Genomic DNA, 23,558 nt, shown 5'->3' with positions numbered 1-23,558 from the left:
TGCTAAGGAGCCATCTGTTGGGCACTGTTTTTCACATTATGGGATGCATTGAGTGCACTAAATAGAGCACAGCGATCCTCCCTTAACTTTCAGACACCTCTAGTAATTAGTGTATTCCCTACTTAGTGCACTATTTAGGGAATCAGTGTTGAGTTCAGATGCGGCTCAGGTGGTACCGCCAGTTTGGCGAAGTCACTTCCTGCCCCAGTCACATGATCGTCAGCTGACTGTCACACCAGGATGTTTGGGGCACGTCACTCGGACCGACTGAGCAAAGGTCAAACAAAGCTAGAAACGGTTCAATTGGGGCATTTAAAGGGTTTGTGGCAATTATTAAAGGAGATTAATGGAGAATTAAGATGTAACTCTAGAGCAGAAACACGGCGAGCTAAATATGGAGATGACGGGGCGGGGTGTGTGTGTGTGTGTGTGTGTGTGTGTGCGCGCGCGCGCGCTCTGCATGTGTCATCTGGGCCGTCGTATCTTGACTTGAGCAGGAGAATACCAAACATTCCTGTTTCATGTGGAATTTCTCAGCTGCCGCCGCATCAGTTGTGACGCGCGCTGAGCGTTCGGTTACTCACGACGGGAACGGTCGTTGTTGCTCGTGCACATGACCCGACCAAGAGCCGACATGCCCGCTGCGTGTCCTGAAATACCTTTTGATTGACTTCGCATTAAACTGTGCAACGCTGCTTTATTAGGAAGGAGGAGGAACCTTCCGGGTGAACTTCCTTTCCTTGGTATATACAAACAACACAGCTCTGTCCTAATAATAGATTGTTTTACACTGTGTGTGGAAATTCCAGAGTAAAATGAAATGTTTAAGGAAATAATCTATGTTTGCAGATGTTTTTTGTTGGCAAGGTTTAGATGCGAGAGTGATTCTTTTTATGTTTACTATCGCCACTGACCTGAATTTTGGAATGTGGGCCTTTTAAGGAGTTTATACTTGTCTGATGTTCAACGTATTTCAAATGAATTTGGAATGATGAGTTAACTCGAAATGAGAGTATTTCCCATGAATTGCTGATCACTCAGAATTTTACCATGAAACTTCTCTGGTGAGTCACATCTGCTGCTTGTGGTGATGTGTTCAGCAGGGGGTGGCACGAATATGTAGGTCTGCATAGGAAGCAGCATGAACATATGGAGGGCCTGTCTCCAGACTCAGGAAGCACCTGTGCAGCGGAGAGAAACGTACGTACCAGCGAAAGCCAGCCATTGTGTTTGGGTGCTTTTTATAAGCTGCAAGGAAAAAAGGGACATTCTGAACAGGAAGTAAGTTGACGCACTGGAATACCACACTTGTACTGTCAATACCTTAGCAACAAAAACCCTCTCGTGACAAAAGTTACTTTGCGGAAAGTACAATTTGCCCCCAGATATTTTTGGGTTAGCCTTTTTATGTAAAAGATGAAGACAAGATGTAGTTATTTCCTCTTTAAGGCAACCAGATGAGAACACATTTACATTCTAACATGCCCCCGTGACTCGTCTCTTGTGTGTCATGTGACCTAGTAAAGCAATACAAATAGATGCATGTTTTCTTTTACCAAATCACAATGCAAACCATGAACACACACATTGTAGATAGGGGGGAGAACCAGAGGGCTGAAGTGGGCTACTTGCCTGGTTCATCTTGCTTGTCTGGTTTTCCTGTTGTTACAGTTGACACTAACAAACCCATTGATGAAATAAGAGCTCACAATTGGATGGTGGGGCCTCCCCTCTCATCAGCCATGATGTCACAAGCTCAGATTAGACTGAGCCATATGGTACAATTCCTGCTGTCTTTCTAATCCTCACACACCATCCTTCTCTCTCCCTCTCTCTCTCTCATCCATCCTTTTGTTTTCTGTTGCAGCATCTGTCTTGCTGCCTGTCGTCACATTTCTCCCCCTCTGTTTTCATCCTGTTGTTGTTCGTGCAGCAGATGCAGCATAATGCAAGGCATATTTGCTTGACCCGCGTGGACAAACAAGCTTTTCACAGCTCTATACCTGGAAGAGCCATGCACATGGGTTTCAGAGCGACTTCCAGCAGATTTTATGTACCTGGCGTGCGATCACTGGGATCCATTCCCACTGTGTGTCGCATTCATGTTCAAACACACAGCGACACAGACAGACATTCGAACCGGATGCAAACGGCCCTTAGCTCCATGTCAGGTTTGATTGGATGTCGTGTGAATACAGTGTGACGTTTAAAGCCGCTAATTCTTTTGAAGGATTAGGCTTACACGCTTGGGGATGTGAGGCAGGTTCAGTGGGCTATACTCAGGAACTAACGGAAGCCTTGCAACTGAGCGGAGATCTGCTGTAGGCTGAAGTTCCTCCTCCTATACTGAACACGATGGGAAATTGAGAGAATTCAGTGGTAAAATTCGTGATAAATATGTGAAAAATGTATTAATTTTAGGAGATTTGGTCGCGAATTTTTAAAAAAAAAGAAGCTTATCTTTTTATGAAACGGTGTCCCATTTGTTATGGATCATTGTCTGAAATGCCGATGGTAGCAAAAATATATATTTGTCTTTTTTTAGTTTTATGTGGTCAGAAAAAGTGAAAATTTAAAAAAAAAAAGTAAACCTTAGTAATAGATGACGGGCAGTGAGTAAAGGTTTAAACTAGAGCCGCCCTGGGCTTTTTATTTACCTTCACCGGGGGCGGAGTCAAGGCGCAGTCACCGACGTGGGCGTGGCGTCCTGATGTAATCTCGCCTCGTCAGAGTCCTTATATGGGTCGTAACGTCACTGGCCGGAGGTTCATTCACATAAAACTGATGGGTGGAATCCCCTCGTAGGTTCAGACGCGCACGGTCATCGCTCATCCGTGTGCACCTTCAGGAGGAATCTGACTAATTCTTTAGGCAATAACGGCATCAAAATGAAAGTATCCAGCATCGACTGTCGCCGGCTGAGGAAGATAATCAGGAAAGACTGCGGGAGCTGCCTTATTGTCGACTGCCGACCTTATTTCTCATTCACGAACTCCAGTATCAAAGGTTCGGTCAATGTCAACCTTAATTCGGTGGTGGTCCGGAGGTCCAGGGGAGGGCCCGTGCCCTTAAAGTTTGTCATTCCGGATGAGAGTGCGCTGTTTCGGCTTCGGGAGGGCAGCATATCGGCCATCGTGGCTCTGGATGACCGGACGTCCCACTGGCAAAAACTGAAAAAGGACAGTGTAGCACAAATAGTAATAAACACTCTCTCTCATCTGGTGAGCGGGGCAAATATCTGCTTCCTTAAAGGTAAGAACTTTATTTTCTAGAGAAAAAAACAAATGGTTTCATGTATTAATCTGTGGAAAGTAACACTGGACACTGTTTTGTGTTAGACGCTCCACTAACATTGTTCATTCGTCACAAAAGAAAGAGTTTAAATAGTCACATCAGCTTTAAACATATGACCCTTTGTATGTGTAGAATATTTATATATTCTAGTGTATTATATTCTAGATAGATAGATATAGAGATAGTACGTACAAGAACGTTTTCTTGTTAATTGTCATAATTTGCGCACGCTAAATTAGATCACAATTATCTCAAATTGTTCCACTCGTTTAAAAGTCTTGTGTGTTTTTTTTTCTTGTTTTATTTTCTAAAGCCCAAACTGTCTTGTTTAAGAAATCAAACGGGGTCTATATGATATCATCGTCATACCCACATATTTCTTGGGAGGATAAATATCCTGCGTGCGTCAACGGAGCGGATGAGTCAGTGCGCGAGTAACGCGGCTGCTACGACGGCTTAAATTCATCAAGTGAAATTAAATCTCCTCTCTTTTTCGCCTAAAACAAAGGCTTTCGGGGTTGTGAAAATGTGTTAAAACACATCCGTTCCCGTCTGTCACCTCCGAGTTCTCAGGATGTTGCCCTAAAAGGATTACTGGTCCTCCGACTGAAGGCTGCTGTATTTAATTACCCGTCGTTAATCAGGTTACAAAGGTTATAATCCGCTTCTTAGAATGTTTCACAAACATCGCTTTTTCGCAAGACTTGCGCGTAGAGAATTATTCTTAGCTCGTTTCTGAAAATCCGAATATAATTACAATCCCCTGACCTAACTTCTCCTTTTCAGGAGGGTACGAGAACTTCCACGCTCAATACCCCGAACTTTGCACCGAGGTGAAAGCCATCGACCACAGCGGAAATGAAACCGAGAAGAGAGTCAACAGCCAGACTGAAACTCGTTGTAACCACAAACCAGATTATGATCAGGTATGGAAACACCCCGTGTGCTCCCTACACTCCCACGCAAAGCGCGCATTCAGGCACCTGCACAATTAGAGCTATTTTTAACCCCGTCAAGCACAGCCTGGCAACATCAGAGAGGCTTGTGTTCAACATCAAAACATCCATTTTATATATTCTGACCTTCGCCGCTCTCAGATCTTCTTGACCAAACAGCTGGGAGAAATTCACTTTCATCTGTGACCTTTCTTCTGCTCCACTGCCCAAATCACAAAGAAAGAGGACTCTGTTGTGTTTGTGGGGGACAATTTCACACGTTCTCTTTAAGGGGAAATCCATGTTTAGGTGCGTTTAGTCTGCTGAGGATCATGATGTTTGGCCAATGTTTAGCTGCCAGTCCTTAGAGCATTAAGCGCCACCATTGTGTTGTGTCTCGGATGCTAAATCACTTTTCTTTTTAGCTCCATCCTCACTCACTCAAAACCGTCTTCTTCTTTCTTCAGGGTAAACCTGTAGAGATTCTGCCCTTCCTCTACCTCGGTAGTGCCTACCATGCCTCCAGAGAGGACTATCTCAGAGACCTTCACATTACGGCCTTGCTCAACGTGTCACGCAGGGACCTGCAGCCGGCCAAGGGTCACTACAACTACAAGTGGATCCCCGTGGAGGACAGTCACATGGCTGACATTAGCTCCCACTTCCAGGAGGCCATAGACTTTATCGGTAGGTGGAAGTGAATTAATATCTTAATTCTGAATAGTGACTGACTGTCAACGCTTTGAAAAGCAGACTCACCGAGGCCGACTTTGTTTATTCTCAGTACGCATTTGCATGGGGTCTTTAAATGGCCGCCTAAACATAGTTCTGTCTATTTTTGTTTCAAATAAACCTCAGTTGTGGCTAGCGCCATTCGCAAATAGAACGCCATAAGTAACCCTGCTGTAATCAGTTTATCTTGATCACCTGCATCCAATCCCTCACAGCCACATACAGCAAGAATCCTTTCATTCAGGATTAGCTCATTTCCCCCTTTCGTCCCCACCTCCTCCTCCTAAACCTACACTGGAAAAGGAAAAAAAAAAAAAAGCCTCCCACACGACCATTCCCTCTTGAGGGTAAACACAATGCCTCACTTTGCAGGGTGTGGCCAGTAAGGGTGACAACTCGGTGAGCTGTGATTAGTAATAACGGGTGGAGGAGGCTGTGTGGGGGCCGACTGACACACAGAGTTGTTTATAGGTTTTGGGAGGAGGATAAGAGCCGTCTGGCTGATGCACAGAAGCACTGTGATATGCATAGGTAAGCGTTGCTGATAGGCCTGATGATGGCGGCAGGTGGGCTAATGTGTTACAGATTGGAAGAGTGTGTGGGAGAGCAGAGGGGTTCCGAATAATAAGAGAGACGCGCATGATGCTGGTGTCTGTTTATAAAAAAACACAACCAAGGACAAAGCTTACCCACTCGCAGCTCAGCTGGCCGGTATTGGCTGCATGCAAGTGTTGCTATTGTGCTTTGATTGCCTACATTGAGGGCTCTTTCTGTCTGAGCCTTATTTTTTTCATTACATAAGGCTGGACATTCTTTCAGCGTTAACACATTCATAAGCAATCCATCCAGAACCACTATATAAAAACAATAAATCACCAGCCAGGAACCTGTCTGAGCTAATGTACAGTCAGGGAGTAGATAATAGAAACTACCAATCCTCCAGGAAGAAGCAGCTGTGTGAGCCGCACATCGTCATCCGGTCAGAACGCGCCACTCAAGGACGACCATAAGAGCTCCCAGTGTGGCTTGTTTTTTCGCCCATACCCCGTCTCTTGTGTCATACCAGATTCCAAATTGGAACCTCGTGATTCATTCATGGGCGATACAAAGGGTGGCAAATGGCCGCGCGTGGGTCTACTTGACATATAAAGATGATCGGATTTACCATGTTCTTGGAATTTACCTTGGAAAACTAACTCGGTGACTAAATTATGGCTTGACATCATTGGCTGGATGGAGGGATAAAGAGTGATGATCAGTTGCGGTACGGGAGGGGGAGGTCTGACGTTCTTTCGTGACTCACACGGGCCTCTCAGGTGTGTTTGTGTGCAGAACTGACTGTGCGCACATACCTGTGTCTGCAAATAATGCAAACTAACAAAGCCGACCTCCCTGGTAGCATGAAAAGAATAAAGAAAGTTCATGGATGTTTTCTTTGTCCTTCCAGATAATGTGAAGCAATCGGGGGGAAAGGTGTTGGTCCACTGCGAGGCAGGCATCTCACGCTCTCCCACAATCTGCATGGCCTACATCATGAGGACGCAGCAGCTGCGGCTAGATGCGGCTTTTGACATCATCAAGCAGCGTCGGGACGTCGTCTCGCCCAACTTCAGTTTCATGGGTCAGCTCCTACAATTTGAGTCGGAGGTCCTCTGCACCGCACCGACGCACACGGTGACACCGGAACCGGCCACGACCTGTGCCCCTGAGTCAGCCTCCTTCTTTGCTAATGACTTTACCACCACGTTCAGCACCAAAAACTTTGAGCCATCAGTGTTCACCCTCCCTAGCTCTCGCCTGCAGTCCCCAGTCCACCACCACCAGTTCAAGCTGAGCCCAATAACTGCACTGCCTTAAAGTGAACTGTGACATCCCGTAGTCTTACTTGAAGAGTTAAATGTATAAAAAAAATAATGCTGTCTGCATGGCTGGTGGGGAAACCAGTCAATCAGAAAGGCAGAGTCAGCAAAAGAACAAAGACATATATTATAATGTTCAGCTAACTGGTCTAGAAAGCCTATGATATTGGCCTGTCTTCTGAGCTGCAGTGATGACAAACAGCTGTTTTAAACAACAATATTTTTAAAAGAATTGCCTTAGGTTGATATCATGGTTTATATACCCACTTACATAATTCAGTCAGGCATTTAAACCTAATTTATTTCAAAATCACAGTCGGTCTTTCTTTTTTCAATGATGTGGACGTGACTGTGTTTATTAAATGTTTTCACCAGAAAATAAAGTTGTCACACAAACGAGTCATTTGTGCTTTAATATGTCCATTCAGTTCAGAAATTTTTATTTGGGGTAAGTTGGCATATGCAATAATCATATATTCCTATAATATAAAGAACCATATTTTTTAATTTTTTGTCGGTTCTTTTAATGAAATAATTTTGGACAGACTTGGTAAAAGGGACAACAGTGACACCTGCAGTACTCTTAACGAGCAGATAAACTGCAGCGTAAATCAGTTAATCCAAGAGCCCTGAAATCTATTGGTTTTATTGCAGAATCTAAATAGCAAGTGTAACAACGTGATGCTCCTGCACTCTTAAAGCGCTTGCATTGGATTTTAGGGGGGAAATGTTTGGCAACAGTGACGCCGCGTTTGCCTTTACAAAACGAACATTTATTGTTTTCATCAAAACCACATTGGTCGTGTTCATCTTCTATTGAGTGTCTGTTAATCTGCGGTTTGACATGCAGTCATAAATGATTTCGCTCTCCATTATCCACACTTCTGTCTTTGGCGCCCAGCGTGCTGACAACTAGACTGTACCAACTGTATAAGCAAGGGGGAAATATATTATACAAAGGTTTTTTGCGCTTTGCTCGTCCAACTTCACAGTGATGACGACATAAATAAGGTTTACATTCATATTTTAATGCTTCTGTCGGTTTTTTTGTAGTTTATTTTAATTTTAAACATTAATTCGTAACTTGTTTGAAATATACGGAGCTCCTTTCACATAATGGTACGACCGATTCCATCCCGCCCCCGCCGCCATTTTCCATGTTATTCTCTTTTGCTACACAGTGATTAACTTGTTGTGAATACATCGATTTTAGTTATATTAAGTTTGGCTTATTAAATTTCCTACTTCTCCATTTAATTGGAGGGGAGGAATTTATCTCCAATAAAGCGAAGGAGACGCCTTGCTTCGATAATCATCATGTATATCAAACAGGTAAGCTAACTCGTCAGTACTTGTGCACTGCACACTGTCACCGGCCTAACGATAATTTGTGTTATTACGGGTTTTTACCGCATAGTTTTAACTTTTCCTTTCTCACTCACTTCAACGCTTTGCAACAGAGCACACCAAACACAACTTTACACAATGAACTTGAGCATGCGAGCCACAGCTTCTCGGATGAACCATTTCCCATCATCCTTGTCGGGATGCTAGGCTAACGAAGTAGCTTAGGTTCACGGAATGCTTCTTTTTTTTTGCAACTATCGTATCAATCAATATTTATTGATTGCGTTAGGTGGATACATTAAATCGAATAGTTTCACGTTCGGATAAACGATCTATTTCGATTAATTGGCTAATGTGCAAACCGACTAGCGCGTTTCAATGAATCTGTGTCAATACAGAAGCCGCGAAGGGCCTTTTGAAAATCATGGCACACTCATGTTACAGTGAGGGCGGCTCTTAACCCCGTTTAAACGGCCCTACGAAACAATATTAGAGCGTATTCGCGGGATGATGCTGTAAAAGCGGTGTTCTTTCGTGCAGGTAATCATCCAGGGGTTCCGAAGTTACAGGGACCAAACGGTGGTAGACCCCTTTAGTCCGAAACACAACGTCATAGGTGAGTGTTCGCTTATTTTAAGACCTTTGATAAGTTCTGATTTCATTCCACTTACTTTTTTTGCTTTGTCGTTCTTTTTTCCCACTCAGTTGGGAGAAATGGTTCTGGAAAAAGTAACTTCTTCTATGGTATGTTATGTGTTTATTCCTCTCAGACGTCTGTTGTCATGTTTTCATTCAGTGAACTGATAAATGGACTTTATTCGCTGTTCTGATTCTTTTCTTAGCCATCCAGTTTGTCCTCAGTGATGAGTTCAGCCACTTGCGACCCGAGCAGCGGTTGGCCCTGCTCCATGTAAGTGCACTAGAAATCACAGCGACGTTTTTGTGTTTCTCTAACACACATGAACATCTTTCATGCCATTTACATTTGTCGCTTTATCACCGCAGGAAGGAACGGGCCCCCGTGTCATTTCAGCTTTTGTGGAAATTATATTTGACAACTCTGACAACCGTTTGCCGGTAGGAATGAAACAAATTCCTCTTGTATACATCTCGCCCTCCTGTTTTATGACTTGTGAAACTGGTGTTTGTGTAGTAAAAGCTTAACATTGGCGGTACAGCCACCCAAATCATGCTATTCCCTTTTTTGAGCTAGAGTTTTATTCTTTCAGATTGACAAAGAAGAAGTCTCACTTCGCCGCGTCATTGGCGCAAAGAAGGACCAATACTTCTTAGACAAAAAGATGGTGACGTACGTATCAACGTCTGTGACTGGTCATGCTATCAATGGAAATAGGGTCCCTGTTGATTTGTGTAATAACATGTTTGATGGTATATGCGTGTTTATTGCAGGAAAAATGATGTCATGAATCTCCTGGAGAGCGCTGGCTTTTCACGCAGTAACCCCTACTACATTGTTAAACAGGGCAAGGTGAGAACTGGAGGGGCAATACTTCAATATAAAAGAATGAATGGTGCTTTGCATCAGTGCATACGGTGTCCGGCTGGGTGGAAATGGTAGCCAAATCTGGATGCGTAGGGGCTTTGACTTCTCTCAGTCTGGAAAATGGAGCCAGGGTATTTCAGCTAAATGTGTATTATGTTCAACATGTCACAGATCAACCAAATGGCCACAGCACCTGACTCCCAACGTCTGAAACTACTGAGGGAGGTGGCGGGAACCCGGGTTTATGATGAACGGAAGGAAGAGAGTATTTCTCTCATGAAAGAAACAGGTAGAATGCTGTTAACATTTTACATGATTACTCAAATGGTCTTAAGCACTCCAAGACTAACTTGTACGATCTGCTACACTGCATTCACTTTTTGAAACACTAACAAATCCCATTAGTTGTATTTAAGTTGTAATTAGTAATATTCTGTTTTAAATCACCATCTTTGTGTTTTAGAGGGAAAGCGAGAGAAGATTAATGAGCTGTTAAAGTACATTGAAGAGCGTTTGCACACTTTGGAGGATGAAAAGGAGGAGTTGGCTCAATATCAGAAGTGGGATAAGATGAGAAGAGCTCTAGAATACACCATCTACAACCAGGAGTTGAATGAAACCCGTGCCAAACTGGACGAGGTAACAAGATTGATGAAAGAAAGAAACGTTTTCTTGGGTTTTATGCCCTGTACAAGAAAAAGCATTTCTGCCCCAGTTGTGTTCAGCTTCAGTAGCAAGACAACAATATTCTATTGGTGTATTTGTAGTTGTCCAGCAAAAGAGAAACCTGTGGAGACAAATCCAGACAATTGCGCGATGCTCAGCAAGATGCCAGAGACAAAGTGGAGGTAAAGTATTTGCTAAAAACATATTACAACTTATTTATCTTGAGATGAATATTAGTGGAATAGTGTTGGTTTTAAAAATATCATTTGGTCTCTACCAGGTCGTTGGATAATTGTGGCTTATTACGATTTTCTTTCTTGTGTTATATTGTAGATCACAATGTTGCTGTTGACCATATGAGGAGGCTTATATTTTCCTACTCTAAAGCACCCTTATCCGCGTTCTTGAATTTGAACTGGGTCCTTGGTGTATTTTTGCTTTTTCCCTTCTGTAGGAAACGGAGCGCGTTGTCCGAGAACTGAAGTCCAAGATCTCTGCTATGAAGGAGGAGAAAGAGCAGCTATCGGCTGAGCGCCAGGAGCAGATCAAACAGAGGACCAAGCTGGAGTTGAAGGCCAAGGACCTGCAGGATGAGCTGGCAGGCAACAGTGAACAGAGGGTACGGAAGCCTTCCACCTGCGTCACCATGCGCATGTGATGCTGCACCAGTAACACCCCTCTACATCCTCTGCACTTATGTAAATGTATCACAATTTAAAATAATAATAATAATAATAAGGCCATCCTGTAATTACGTTGATGTGACATTGAATATTGTGTTAATTAGAATGAACTGAGTAGCAGCCGGCTGTTCGTGGCCGTCATACCTCATTCCTGGCACTACATTTTGTGTACAGAGCTGGCATGGCTCATTCTACTTATAGCCTTGTGTTCAGTGTTTATTTGTGTGCACGTCCGATTGTGGAGAAAATCATACTTATCAGCTTTATTGACTCAGTCTCTGTGATCCTTGATGGGCATCTGGCTGCATGTTTGCTGGATAAAGCCCCCCTGTGAGGACTGGCAGTCGATCAGCCAATAGTTATTGGAGCAAAATGAAAAGGAAGGAAATCTGTCCTGCGTCACTGCCTGATCTGGTCTGAGCAGCCGAGAGTAGTTTTGATTTAAAATTGGGCTTTTTTTTTTCCTGCAGAAACGTTTGCTGAAAGAACGGCAGAAACTGCTGGAGAAAATTGAGGAAAAGCAAAAAGAGCTTCAAGAGACGGAACCCAAATTCAGCATGGTCAAAGAAAAGGAAGAGCGTGGAATCTCCAGGTAAGAATGACTCACTCTTTCTGCTGCCCCCCCCCCCCCCCGCGCAGCTGGTGACCAAGTATAACTCAGTGAGTCAGTCATCCATTTCGAAGACATCTTGATTAAAGGAAATCAAGGTGGATGCAGTCACTATTTCAGCATTTCTTTTTTATAACTAGACATGACGCAGGCAGGAGAAAACATTCTGATTTTGTTTGTTGTAACAATTTGTTAGGATATCGACTTTTGCTTAGATGCCTCATTTGTGTGACTTCCTTTCTTCTTTCTCTGGTTATTTTCATCAATTATTGTTTCATTCCAGACTGGCTCAAGCTACGCAGGAGAGGACCGACTTGTATGCTAAGCAGGGCCGTGGCAGTCAGTTTACCTCTAAAGAGGACAGGGACAAGTGGATCAAAAAGGAGCTGAAGTCACTGGACCAGGCCATCAATGACAAAAAGAGGCAGATTGCAGCCATCCACAAAGACCTGGAGGACACTGAGACCAACAAGGAGAAGAACCTGGAGCAGTACACTGTAAGACCACTCAAACAGTCCAGTGACTTTTCAGGATTTGTTTAAGCAAATGTAGCCGCTGCACGAATAATGGAAAAAACAGCTTTAAAGGCACCTTTAAATAATATAATAAAAACAATCTGGTCATGGTATTATGCAATATTATCAAACAAAAATGTAAATATACATAAAACCTGTTGTTTTAAAAATTGCCTTCCTGAATTTAATCAATAGAAACAAGGTTTTTAATCGAAATGTTGAGATTTTATTTCTATTAATACAATGTGAAATTTCCATTTTGGCTTTTAATCTGATGCACTTTTGCCCCGTTTTCTTAGAAACTCGATCAAGATCTAAACGAGGTCAAGACTCGTGTTGAAGAACTGGACAAAAAGTATTACGAGGTGAAAAACAGGAAAGATGAGCTCCAGAGTGAAAGAAAGTAAGACGCTAATCCCCCTTTTTTGTCCCCATATCTTCATAATTGAATGTGCATGTAGGTGGCAGAGTGGTGAACGCTGGTGCTCTTAGACATTTTAGTGAATCAGCGACACATTGTCGGCGCCCACAATATCAAACGCCACTTTTAGAACTGGGAGATATAATTGCACAAATCTCTGAATCATTCATAAAACACTGCAACAATACGACCTACAATACCCTTAATTATATTTTTGCCCAGTTATCCTCTCATGGCAATCTGTTAGAAAATGATAATGTGATAATAAGTAGAAAGTACATTTTTAAAACTATAGGTGGAGAGTTAAGCGATAAACGTTTTATCTATTTAGTAAAGTGTTCTTGTGCTTATCTGTGTCTGTCCAGCTACCTGTGGCGAGAAGAGAACGCAGAGCAGCAGGCCCTGGCAGCTAAGAGAGAGGACCTGGAGAAGAAACAGCAGCTCCTTCGAGCCGCAACCGGCAAGGTCTGTCTCCATGTGCATGGCTGCAGATTTCTCAGCTCGCATAGCGGCGCCACAGACGCGCTTGTCTGGACGTTATTGCTGTGATTGTGCACGTGAGCGAGAAGAAACTCAAAAGCATATACGTTTGTCAGGTTACTCTGGAATAGGCTCTTAACCCAATGCCAAAAGAAGTGCCAATTTTCACAGCATTGAAGAGTGGGGGGGAAAAAATGAGTTTTTGTGTTAGTGCTGCATTTTCAAACAGATCGTGGTTGTTTGTGAGTAAAAAAAAACAACCCTTCCTGGAACAACGCTGCTGTCTCTCTCATTTGCTCACTCTGTTTTTATGCCTCTCCAGGCGATTCTGAATGGCATTGATAGCATCAACAAAGTCCTTGAGCATTTTCGCCGGAAGGGCATCAACCAGCATGTCATCAGTGGTTACCATGGCATTGTCATGAATAATTTTGAGTGCGATCCTGCTTTTTACACTTGCGTGGAGGTGACAGCTGGTACCAGGTGAGGGCTTTTGTCTTGCTTTCCCCCGCGGTAGCTCTTTGAATTGTTAAATACGTAAAGTAGCAAAACTGTACATGATTACATCGGCATAAATTTGGCGCTGTCAGATTGGTCATTTCGTTAATATTCATCTTACCAGCTGTCCCTTTTGTATATATTTCATGCATCCGGTTCCACTTTTTTTCCCTTTTTTTATAACTGTGATGCTGGTTTCTCTCTAGACTGTTCTACCACATTGTGGAAACAGATGAAGTCAGTACTAAAATACTTATGGAGTTCAACAAGATGAACCTGCCTGGAGAAGTTACATTCCTGCCTCTGACCAAGCTGGACGTCAGAGACACTGCCTATCCTGAAACCAATGTAAGGAAAATGCATAAATAAATTCAAACCTCCACAATTGGATAACTACTGCATAACTAAAACAATGACCTAAAAGAATAGGTATTAGTTGGTGTCAAACATTATTAAAAGCAGTGTTATATTGGGCTAGTTTTCAGCTATTAGTAGCAGTGTTATAAATGAAATGAGAGGCTTTTATGAGCAAGATTTGCTGCTGTATTAATACGAGCCTGTTCCTGTCCACTAAGGATGCCATTCCCATGATCAGCAAGTTGCGCTACAACACCAATTTTGACAAGGCCTTCAAGCACGTGTTTGGAAAGACCCTGATTTGCCGTAGCATGGAGGTTTCTACTCAGCTGGCCAGAGCTTTCACCATGGATTGTATAACTCTTGAGGGTGAGCTGAACTCTGATATTTTTGTGCGGAAAGATGAAATGATATCTCCTGTTCCCAGACCGCCGACTCCTGAAGTAGCAACCTGATCATTGTCGCCATTACTGGGCTTCAAGTCATTATTTTGCTGTTCAAGCTGTTATCTCTTAATTAACATAGCTGTTTTGCAACTGCCCCCAAGGTGACCAGGTAAGCCACCGCGGAGCTCTAACCGGAGGTTACTACGATACCAGAAAGTCACGTTTGGAGCTGCAGAAAGACATGAGGAAGGCAGAAGAGGAGCTGGGTGAGCTGGAGGCCAAACTCAATGAAAACCTTCGAAGAAACATTGAACATATCCTTTCTGATGCTGAGATTTTTTGCTTCAGGACTGTCTTCTAATAGCATCGAAGGTTTCTCACGCACACTACGGTGTCGCGGTGCTGAGCGTGCTGTATCAAATCCGTCTGGGTTATGTAGCCGGCGGGAGTTTGCCTAGGATACATCGACATGTTCTAAGCAGGTCAGAAGAATTAGTGTGTTAGGTCACGTCGGCCAGAGCCATATGACTCACTGCCAGACAGCTCATGAAGGCCAAAAGGATCAGAGAGGATTTTGGTTTGCATGTACAATATGTTTATGGATAAGGTCACTTCCGCCCATGTGTGCCTGTGTTCGTGCACCTGTGTGCTGGGCTTATATACCTGGGGGGGGTATTATTAAATCAGTGGCATCACATTCACAATTATTTAACCACCCCTACCTCTTCTCAGCTTGATTATATTTGTGCTTTGCTTCAAAGATTAGTGACAATAGTGGATGGATGTCACAGTGACTATTTATCAAAGAAACTGAAGAGACGCAATTTATTAGTGAACTTTGTCTGAGGCACATTATAGAATTGGAGAAGAGCTGCTGATTTAGTCGTCACCACTTTGATTACGACTGGTTCACGAAAGTCTAATGGATGCATTCAAAAGGTGTCATTTATGACTGATATTGTCGTGATATTGTGCTGTGTGCACTGACCAGAAAGAAAGAGACTCAAAACTGACCTAAAATGGATATTGTTCTTTCAAAAACACCTCCTGGTATAAGATTCCTTAACCTCTACCTCCACGCATCAACAATGAGATCGACCAACTCATGAACCAGATGCAGCAAATTGAGACCCAGCAGAGGAAGTTCAAGGCCTCCAGAGACAGTATTCTCTCGGAGATGAAGATGCTGAAGGAGAAGAGGCAGCAGTCCGAGAAGACGTTCATGCCAAAAGTGAGCGCACGCGCACACTCTCACGAGAATCGTTAAAAATGACCAATCGCCTGACTTGTACCCCGTCTCGTCCTCTTCAGCAACGTAGTCTCCAGAGTTTAGAGGCCAGCCTCCACGCCATGGAGTCCACCAGGGAATCGCTGAAGGCTGAGCTGGGCACAGACCTGCTCTCCCAGCTCAGCCTGGAGGACCAGCGCCGCGTCGACGACCTCAACGACGAGATCCGCCAGCTGCAGCAGGTCAGCAGAAAAAGTCTGAAACCTCAAACGTGTGATAAAGAACTAACGTTGGATTGATTTGGCCCTTTAAAGTACTAAAAGTACTACTTCCAACGCCATCTGCTGGCAGCTCTCCCCTCAGTGAACTCTCAGCCAGACCTCGTTGCACAACACCTCCGCCCACACGACCTTTGTCGAGTCTTTATTTCACCCTGAATACCCCGACACTCGCCCTAAATCTGAGCCGCGGGGTCTCCATTCAGATGAGATTTATACGTAGTTCTACAATTATTGCAGTAAAAGACCTTTTCTGTTGCTCTGGACTGAATCAGTCTGAATTCTTTTGCTCCTGGCATCAATCTGCCAGCACCAACTCTTTGTTTTTGTGTTTTTGTGTTTGTGTTGACTCATTTATCCCCATTCAGGACAACAGGCAGTTGCTGAACGAAAGGATCAAGCTGGAAGGGATCATGACCCGAGTGGAAACGTATCTTAATGAGAACTTGCGGAAGCGTCTGGACCAGGTGGAGCAGGTACGCGATCCCTTTCTGACCAGTACGCCGTCAAAGACGAGATCTTAAGGAGGCCTTCCTGGAATAAAGGAATGAGAATGAGCAGGATGTGTTAGTTTGTGGGGGTCTCACTGCTGCTTTGTTGTTTTTAATGTGAGTCATTAATTAGCACATTTGACCAGCACAACTGAGTCACGTCATGTGATGAAAATGTTTGCTGTGGTAAATCGGGACCACTTGAATGTTGCGTGAGCCTTCTCGTGGTGATGCGCGCTCGTTTTTACCCGCACAGGAGCTGAACGAGCTGCGAGAGACGGAGGGGGGCACGGTTCTGACAGCCACAACATCTGAGCTGGACGGCATCAACAAGCGTGTCAAAGACACGTTGGCTCGATCAGACGGTACGCCTTCCACAACCTGAAGATTCTGGAAGAAATATTCGAACTAACTTCTAATACAGCACCGCGTTGTTGAACTTCTCCGTTCTTTGATCTCAGATCTGGATACTCTGATTGACAAGACGGAGGGGGAGATCAAGGAGCACATAAGGAGCATGGACCGGTGGAAGAACATCGAGAAGGAGCAGAACGATGCCATCAACCACGACACCAAGGAGCTGGAGAAGATGACCAACAGGCAGGGTATGCTGCTGAAGAAGAAAGAGGAGTGCATGAAGAAGATCAGGGAGCTGGGCTCACTACCTCAGGAGGCCTTTGAGAAGTACCAGACCCTCACGCTGAAACAGGTATCGTAAAACAGGCGTTGGGCCTCACAGTTGGATGTCGCAGCCATGTTCTACTTGAGAAGACGACTAAAAGGGAACAATGAAACAGAATTTATGTTTAAAAAAAGGTGTATGGGCCAGATTTGACCTCCTGCTTCCAGGGAAAAGCAGCAGAACCCCCCCTGACCTCCACCGGGATGCTCAGTGACAGCAGGCTGGCTGAGGGTTGTCCTGTGCTCTGTCCGTCCTACCCATGCGCACGCAGCCGGTCCCAGGTCTCGCCTCGGGCGGCCCACTTGTTCACCAGTGACTCACACACTCCCGGTTCTTTTTTTAAGCCCCCCGCCTCTGGGGGCACCGAGTGCGAGTTGAGTGGACTTGCAAGCATCTTGAACCGTGTGTGCCTGTGCACCAAAATAGCCTCAGAATTGGTCATAAACACTCCATATAGTTAATCTTTTCCATTCCACTCCGCTCAGGGCTCAGTCGGTGCCATTGATTACACAAGTGGACGAGGGGGGGCCTTGCTCGTGTTCCTCCCGGTATTAGCAATGCAAATGCGGAGCTACATAGTTTGAGAGGGGGGGGGGGGGGGCATTGAGGCTTGCTGGACCGGCACTTGTTAATAATAAGGGTCGTTCTTGGAGGAAAAAGCTCTCTCAAAACTCCCAAGGTTCACAAAACGCTGCCATATTTTGGTGCACGAGAACAAACCTTTGGAAATGACAAAGGTGAAGACTGGAGGGTTTTATCAGGTTTTCCAGAACCTGGATCAGAAAGGTCAATCTGCAGGCAGAACCACTGTCGACCCGTGAACGCAGATGTTGGAGTCTGGCTGTCCCTTCACCTGCGATAAAGTGGATGAACAATAGTTGTTTTTGCCTTTCACAGCTGTTCAGGAAGTTGGAGCAGTGCAACACGGAGCTGAAGAAGTACAGTCACGTCAACAAGAAAGCTCTGGACCAGTTCGTCAACTTCTCGGAGCAGAAGGAAAAGCTGATCAAGCGGCAGGAGGAGCTGGACCGCGGATACAAGTCCATCATGGAGCTCATGAATGTCCTGGAGCTCCGCAAGTATGAGGCCATCCAGCTCACCTTCAAACAGGTACACAGCACATTTAGGACGGGCTGAAAGAGTAAACACCAACACACCGAGTGTGTGTGTGTGTGTGTGTGTGTGTGTGTGTGTGTTGCCCTCTAGTGGCCCACTCCGAAAGTGCATTTTTCACCCTCCCTTTTTTTTATTTTTTGTTCCTCTCTGTTTTTCTTTTCCTCTCAAGGTGTCAAAGAACTTCAGTGAGGTTTTCCAGAAACTGGTGCCGGGGGGCAAAGCCACCCTGGTGATGAAGAAGGGCGACGCCGAGGGCAGCCAGTCCCAGGATGAAGGCGAGAGCGGCGTGGACAGCGAGAGGGGGTCCAGCTCGCAGAGCAGCGTTCCCAGCGTCGACCAGTTCACGGGAGTCGGTATCAGGGTAAGCGATGGCTGTGTGTGTGTGTGTGTGTGTGTTTAATTAATAATTTTGAAATGACGCCACACTGCTGTGCTGTAGGTGTCCTTCACAGGGAAGCAGGGGGAGATGAGGGAGATGCAGCAGCTGTCTGGAGGTCAGAAGTCCCTGGTGGCGCTGGCGCTGATATTCGCCATCCAGAAATGTGACCCGGCCCCCTTTTACCTGTTTGATGAGATCGACCAGGCCCTGGACGCCCAGCACCGGAAGGCCGTCTCAGGTAACGTCTTTGGCTCCATCGCGCCTCACGGCGCCGCCCCGGCGTCTCCGACCGTCACCGACTCCTCCGCTCCTCCGCAGACATGATCGTGGAGCTGGCGGGCCACGCCCAGTTCATCACCACCACCTTCAGGCCCGAGCTGCTGGAGTCCGCCGACAAGTTCTACGGCGTCAAATTCAGAAACAAGGTGAGTTTCCCTGCAGGGGAAAAACAAACCAAAGGTTCTGATGCTCCAATTAATGTGTGTATGTATTAGCATGGAAAAGAACGGGAGTGTGTGTTTGTGTGTAGGTGAGTCACATCGATGTGATCACAGCAGAGCAAGCCAAAGACTTTGTGGAGGACGACACCACCCACGGTTAAGACTCCCAACTCTTCATCACCCTCCTCCTCATCCTCCGCCTCTCCTACGCTGCCGCGCACTCCTCCGGTCCTCTCGGAACAAGACGGAGCGTCACGACAAGCTCGGTCTCAAGAAGCTGAAAACAGTTTTCCTCCCCCGTACAGAGAGAAAAAGGAAGGGGTTTTTTTTGGGACACGTCACGGCAGGGGGTCGCCGTGGAGGGTGAGGAGGTCACGGAGAAACTCGGTTGAGGTCTTCATCTTTTTTGTAATTATACCTTTGCTAACTTTTATTTGTCCTAACCAGCCACGTGGTTTCATATGTGTAAAGGCTGTAGTTTGTTTTCATGGCTGTTACTGTGTCGTGTAACTTCCTGTTTGTAGGATCTCTGAACACCAGAGGTTTTAAGGCCTCACAGTCAAGTCCTGCTTTATGGAAACAAGGACTATGTTTGGGATTAAAACTGCTTGTGTGTTGTTTAGTGATATCAAATCTGTTCTTACGTGTTTGGCCCTTTTTTTTTTTATATGTAATTTCAACAGTTACAAAAATAAAATATCAACACGCAGTTTATTTCTGGCGCTGAACCTTGCTTCGCCACTAGGTGGTGCTGTGGTGTCGACAGCAGACCTGAACATACATTTGTCATAACGGAACCTTTTTTTTTAAAAAAAAAAACCTAACGACTGTTTAACACCCAAAGGTCGTGACCTCTGCTTCCATGGCCCCTTGCTGCTCCAGTTTGGTTTATATGTAGCTGCTCTGGTGCGAGGGATCAGAACCAGGCTGATAGCTGCTGTAATTTCCCACTGTTGTGTTGTTTTTGCGTCCTGCTGTGCCAGAAGGCCCGGGCGCGGCGGTTCCGGTGCCGTGGCGGCAGCACGCCGCGTCCTCTCTTGACCCGGGCCCACCAGCAGGGAGCAGATCCGTTGGGTCGGCCGACACACGAGGGCCTGGATTGAACGACGCTCCGTATGGGACCAGGTAGAAAACGTTCAGCTGGGTTCCCACTTGATGAAAGCCGCTTCCGCCTGGGAACCGGACTAAAGCCCGCGAGGCCTGGGTCCCAACACCCCGGCAATAATCCCTCTGGTTGCGGCGGGTCGCCCCTGAGCGGCCCTCGCAGGCTTCGGTTTGCCAAAGCATGTTGTCACGTGTCCAAAGTCAGCAGGAGACAAATGTTTCTGGTCACATTAAAGCCGGCGGTTCTGCCGGGCTTTGCTGGGCGGGATATAAAAAACCCACCTGGCCTCGCGACCCTTCCGTGGCTAAATGTTTTCAGAGCTACTGTGGCACTTAAAAATAAAAAAAAAGAAAGATTAAAAGCGTGTATGGGTTTGTGCTTCTCCGGGCCTTCAAAGCGGGCCCTCGGCGTTCCCGCCTCCCTGAGACAATAAACACCATATCTTCTTTAAGCGGAGGCCTTCCTCCCTGCCCTCTGCCATCAGCATGCGGGCTACAGTAATAACCACATCTCACTTCCCATAATCAAGCTCCTTATCATAAAAACGGACATAAAGCTGTCTTGGTTTTTACAGTCAACAAGTTAATTTGTTGTCCAACAGGTGCTTATGAACGGGGAGGAGGACGAGTCGGAGGGGATCCCAGCTGTGAACAGACTGGTTCTGTCCCTGCACTTCATGGTGGTCCCCCCCCCCCAACCCCCTTCCCTTCCAAAAGAAGGCCTGACTGACTATTTATCTTTGCCTTTCCAAATGCATCTTGGTATCTGCGAGTATTATCTGCCGGTGGATAATGTGTCTCCGCAGCTGATCCTGGTTCTGTTCTGTGTCAGACAATCACAGATGGAGCCTGAAAGTGCTGGAAGGATTTTGGGTTCTGTCTCATTAAGTTATTTCCCAGCAACTCTTCCCTGCGTGACAAATATCCACCGTTCACTAGTATCTTCGATTTTATTGTTTGATTTATTTGTGAATGGCAGCAGTGAGCTTCCGTAGTTGGAGACCCCTTTCAGTACGAGCGATTATATAAGAATTTAAAAAATCAAACAAACTAAATTACGTCAACTCAAGTTCTCTGAAATCGAGTTGTCGTCTACATGGACTAGTATTCCAAAGGACATTTGTTTGACTGAAAATACTGTCAACGGGTTATTGGATCGGTTTTGTTGGACCGACAAACGGTAAAACACCATGTTTGAAGCGCTTAAATGATCTGAGGTCGATTTTCCGGGTTCGTGTGAAGGCAGCATGGACGCTTTAGTGAGCTTCGAGACTCACAGAAACTAAATTATAAAACACTTAAAACAAAAGTTCTTGAACGGTTTCGACATTCAACTATGGCACAAAAGCTGCATATATACCGTTAGATTTAGTTGCACTTTAGTTTGAATTTGTTGGCATTCTAAACACACCAAGCTGCTTAGTTATTTAACCCCCGCTGAGGGGTATTAGCAGCTCCATTAGCGGATGCTAAACTTATACTTGAACCTGTTTAAAGTTTACGCTAACGGATCAGTTATCCCTTTCAATTATTAATTATCTAACCAATAAGCGAATGAAATAAAAATATGAAACATCCAAAATAAGGATAATGTTAATTATTCAGTTGTTTGTATACAAATAGGCACAGATGGAATTGTGCTGCGTTCAGGTGAAACAGACTTTTCTGTAAAACCGAAAGATGCCAGTGTTTTCTTTGTTTGTTTGTTTGTTTAGCCAAAAAGGTTTCAGAAATATCTATCTGGACTTAAAGGTAATTACCAACGCTAAGTATACCAGCCAACATCATATTTGTTGCGTCTTGGGCCACATTGTTCCGATGGTGGACTTAAGTGGAGTTTTTCCTGCAGCTCCAGTATGGATGGCATCAGCCTGCAGGATGGCACAGCTGTTAATACACCTGGGCCGCCTGCCTAAGTACAGTCTGCAGGACTTAGATGCATTTGTGTGAGGGCTCGAGAGCCAGGAGAGCTGAGATCCAAATATAGAAAATGATTATGTGCTCAGCCAGTCTTCGTACTGGGACTGGTCACCACAAATGCCATGAAAGCTTCAAAAAGAGAGGAGGAGGGGGGGAAAGGCTTTTTTCTTGGAAGTGTAATCTGCATTTTTAATATTTAGTGAATTTCCCATTATAGTGCAGGGAAAAATGTTATTACTCTTCTTTTTCCCGGGCGGTAATTTGTTATTATTACTCTTCTTTTTCCCGGGCGGTAATTTGTTATTATTACTCTTCTTTTTCCCGGGCGGTAATTTGCTAACCTCAGCAGTTACTGTTGAAGTCCATAAAACACGTTGAACTGCTGACTGTGGCGCTGGGGCACAGCGGGGGTCCTTGCTGGCCAGGGCTGTAAAATTTGAACCGTTTTGAAAAAGCCGTGCTTAAAAAAAGCCCCCTGTCAAGGCCGCGGCGGCGTGTAATTTTAGCCCAACAATTAAAAAATGCATCTGTTGCCTCGAACAATGGAATTTACAAGTTGTTTTTGTCAGCGATCGTAGACGCCTCGTTCCTTTTTTAAGCCCCGTTTATGAGGTCACGTGCTCATAACGCTGAGGTCCCGGGGAGCCAACAGGGCCCGCTGCCCAGTCCGACCCAGGTTTTTGTCTACGAGTTCGGATCCTTGTTGAACGTCCGTGATATACAGATGCTAAAATCCTGAAACGGGGACACGTTTTTACCACGGAACCCCTTGATGGACGCCGACCGCTGCCTGTGAAATCCGTCCCATTTGGCGTTTTTTTTTTTTTTTTAACAATTAAAAGAATTCAAAGGCCGAACCCGAGACAGCTTTTGCCATAGCAACCTTTGACCTTCAGGCGTCTGGGTCACATGTGTTCATGGATGCATTTGGGAGCGTCGCCTGGTCACGTTCTGCCACCTGCTCAACATAGAGGTGTCACTCTAATGAGGCTAAAGGTAGAATATTAGAATGGTTTTCTTAACAAACTAATCCTTCCTAATAGCTTCACACGTGTCTGTTTAAACCCGCCGCAAAATAAACATTCCCATCTTCCCTGGAACGCTTTGCTTCAGAGCGACATTCCCAGCTGCACCCTGGAAAACAGGCCGACGGGAAGGGGATAACTGGATTAAATTACTCCGACATGACATGTCAAGGCGGTCGCGGTGCCTTTTTGTGGCACGACGGGCGAAATCTGTGACTCTCACGCCGCCGAAAAGGAGCGAAAAGGACGGAAGTGTGTTGCGATCCGTGAAGCCGCCTCACTCCTGGGATAAAGTGTCGCGAAAACCTCCGGCTGCAACAACAGTGGGAATTCTGCACGTTTCACCCTTTTAAACTTGAGTTGGAGGGCAGCTGAAACTGTCGTTTGTGAGGAGTGTCCACACACACACACACACACACACACGCGTCTGCACTTGTATCCTGACCTTCACCTTAACCCAAGTCTAACCTGACCCTGAATTCCGAACCATCAAACGCACCGGAATGTCCTCGCTTCCCCCAAAATGTCCTCACAACACAGCATATTCTGGTTGCAATGACTTTTATATACCCTTTACATATCTGTGAACTCTGTGAATACAAATATAG

General features: G+C 45.2%; 2 protein-coding genes across 3 annotated transcripts; both read left to right on the top strand.

Annotated features, from left to right (window-relative positions):
• The first annotated feature begins 2,653 nt into the window (after positions 1-2,653).
• On the top strand, positions 2,654-7,219 carry dusp5 (dual specificity phosphatase 5). Its single transcript, XM_029851127.1, has 4 exons — positions 2,654-3,252; positions 4,081-4,220; positions 4,697-4,916; positions 6,409-7,219. The coding sequence occupies exons 1-4, from the start codon at positions 2,889-2,891 to the stop codon at positions 6,816-6,818; spliced, it is 1,134 nt and encodes a 377-aa protein (XP_029706987.1). The 5' UTR covers positions 2,654-2,888; the 3' UTR covers positions 6,819-7,219.
• Positions 7,220-7,959: 740 nt separating this feature from the next.
• On the top strand, positions 7,960-19,615 carry smc3 (structural maintenance of chromosomes 3). Of its 2 annotated transcripts, none has more exons than XM_011612310.2 (29): positions 7,960-8,152; positions 8,708-8,783; positions 8,873-8,911; positions 9,010-9,077; positions 9,173-9,244; positions 9,397-9,476; positions 9,578-9,656; positions 9,843-9,960; positions 10,135-10,310; positions 10,439-10,519; positions 10,792-10,956; positions 11,491-11,612; positions 11,914-12,127; positions 12,445-12,548; positions 12,932-13,031; positions 13,369-13,529; positions 13,751-13,892; positions 14,120-14,270; positions 14,449-14,601; positions 15,367-15,518; positions 15,599-15,757; positions 16,162-16,269; positions 16,541-16,649; positions 16,746-16,993; positions 17,864-18,076; positions 18,252-18,443; positions 18,522-18,699; positions 18,780-18,886; positions 18,991-19,615. In XM_011612310.2, exons 1-29 carry the CDS (start codon positions 8,138-8,140, stop codon positions 19,060-19,062), a joined length of 3,654 nt encoding a protein of 1,217 aa, XP_011610612.1. In that variant the 5' UTR covers positions 7,960-8,137; the 3' UTR covers positions 19,063-19,615.
• Positions 19,616-23,558: the final 3,943 nt, after the last annotated feature.

Source organism: Takifugu rubripes, chromosome 17, assembly GCF_901000725.2.
Source record: "Takifugu rubripes chromosome 17, fTakRub1.2, whole genome shotgun sequence".
Classification (NCBI taxonomy): domain Eukaryota; kingdom Metazoa; phylum Chordata; class Actinopteri; order Tetraodontiformes; family Tetraodontidae; genus Takifugu; species Takifugu rubripes.
Note: the sequence above shows the minus strand (reverse complement) of the source record. Positions and strands in the feature narration are given on the sequence as shown.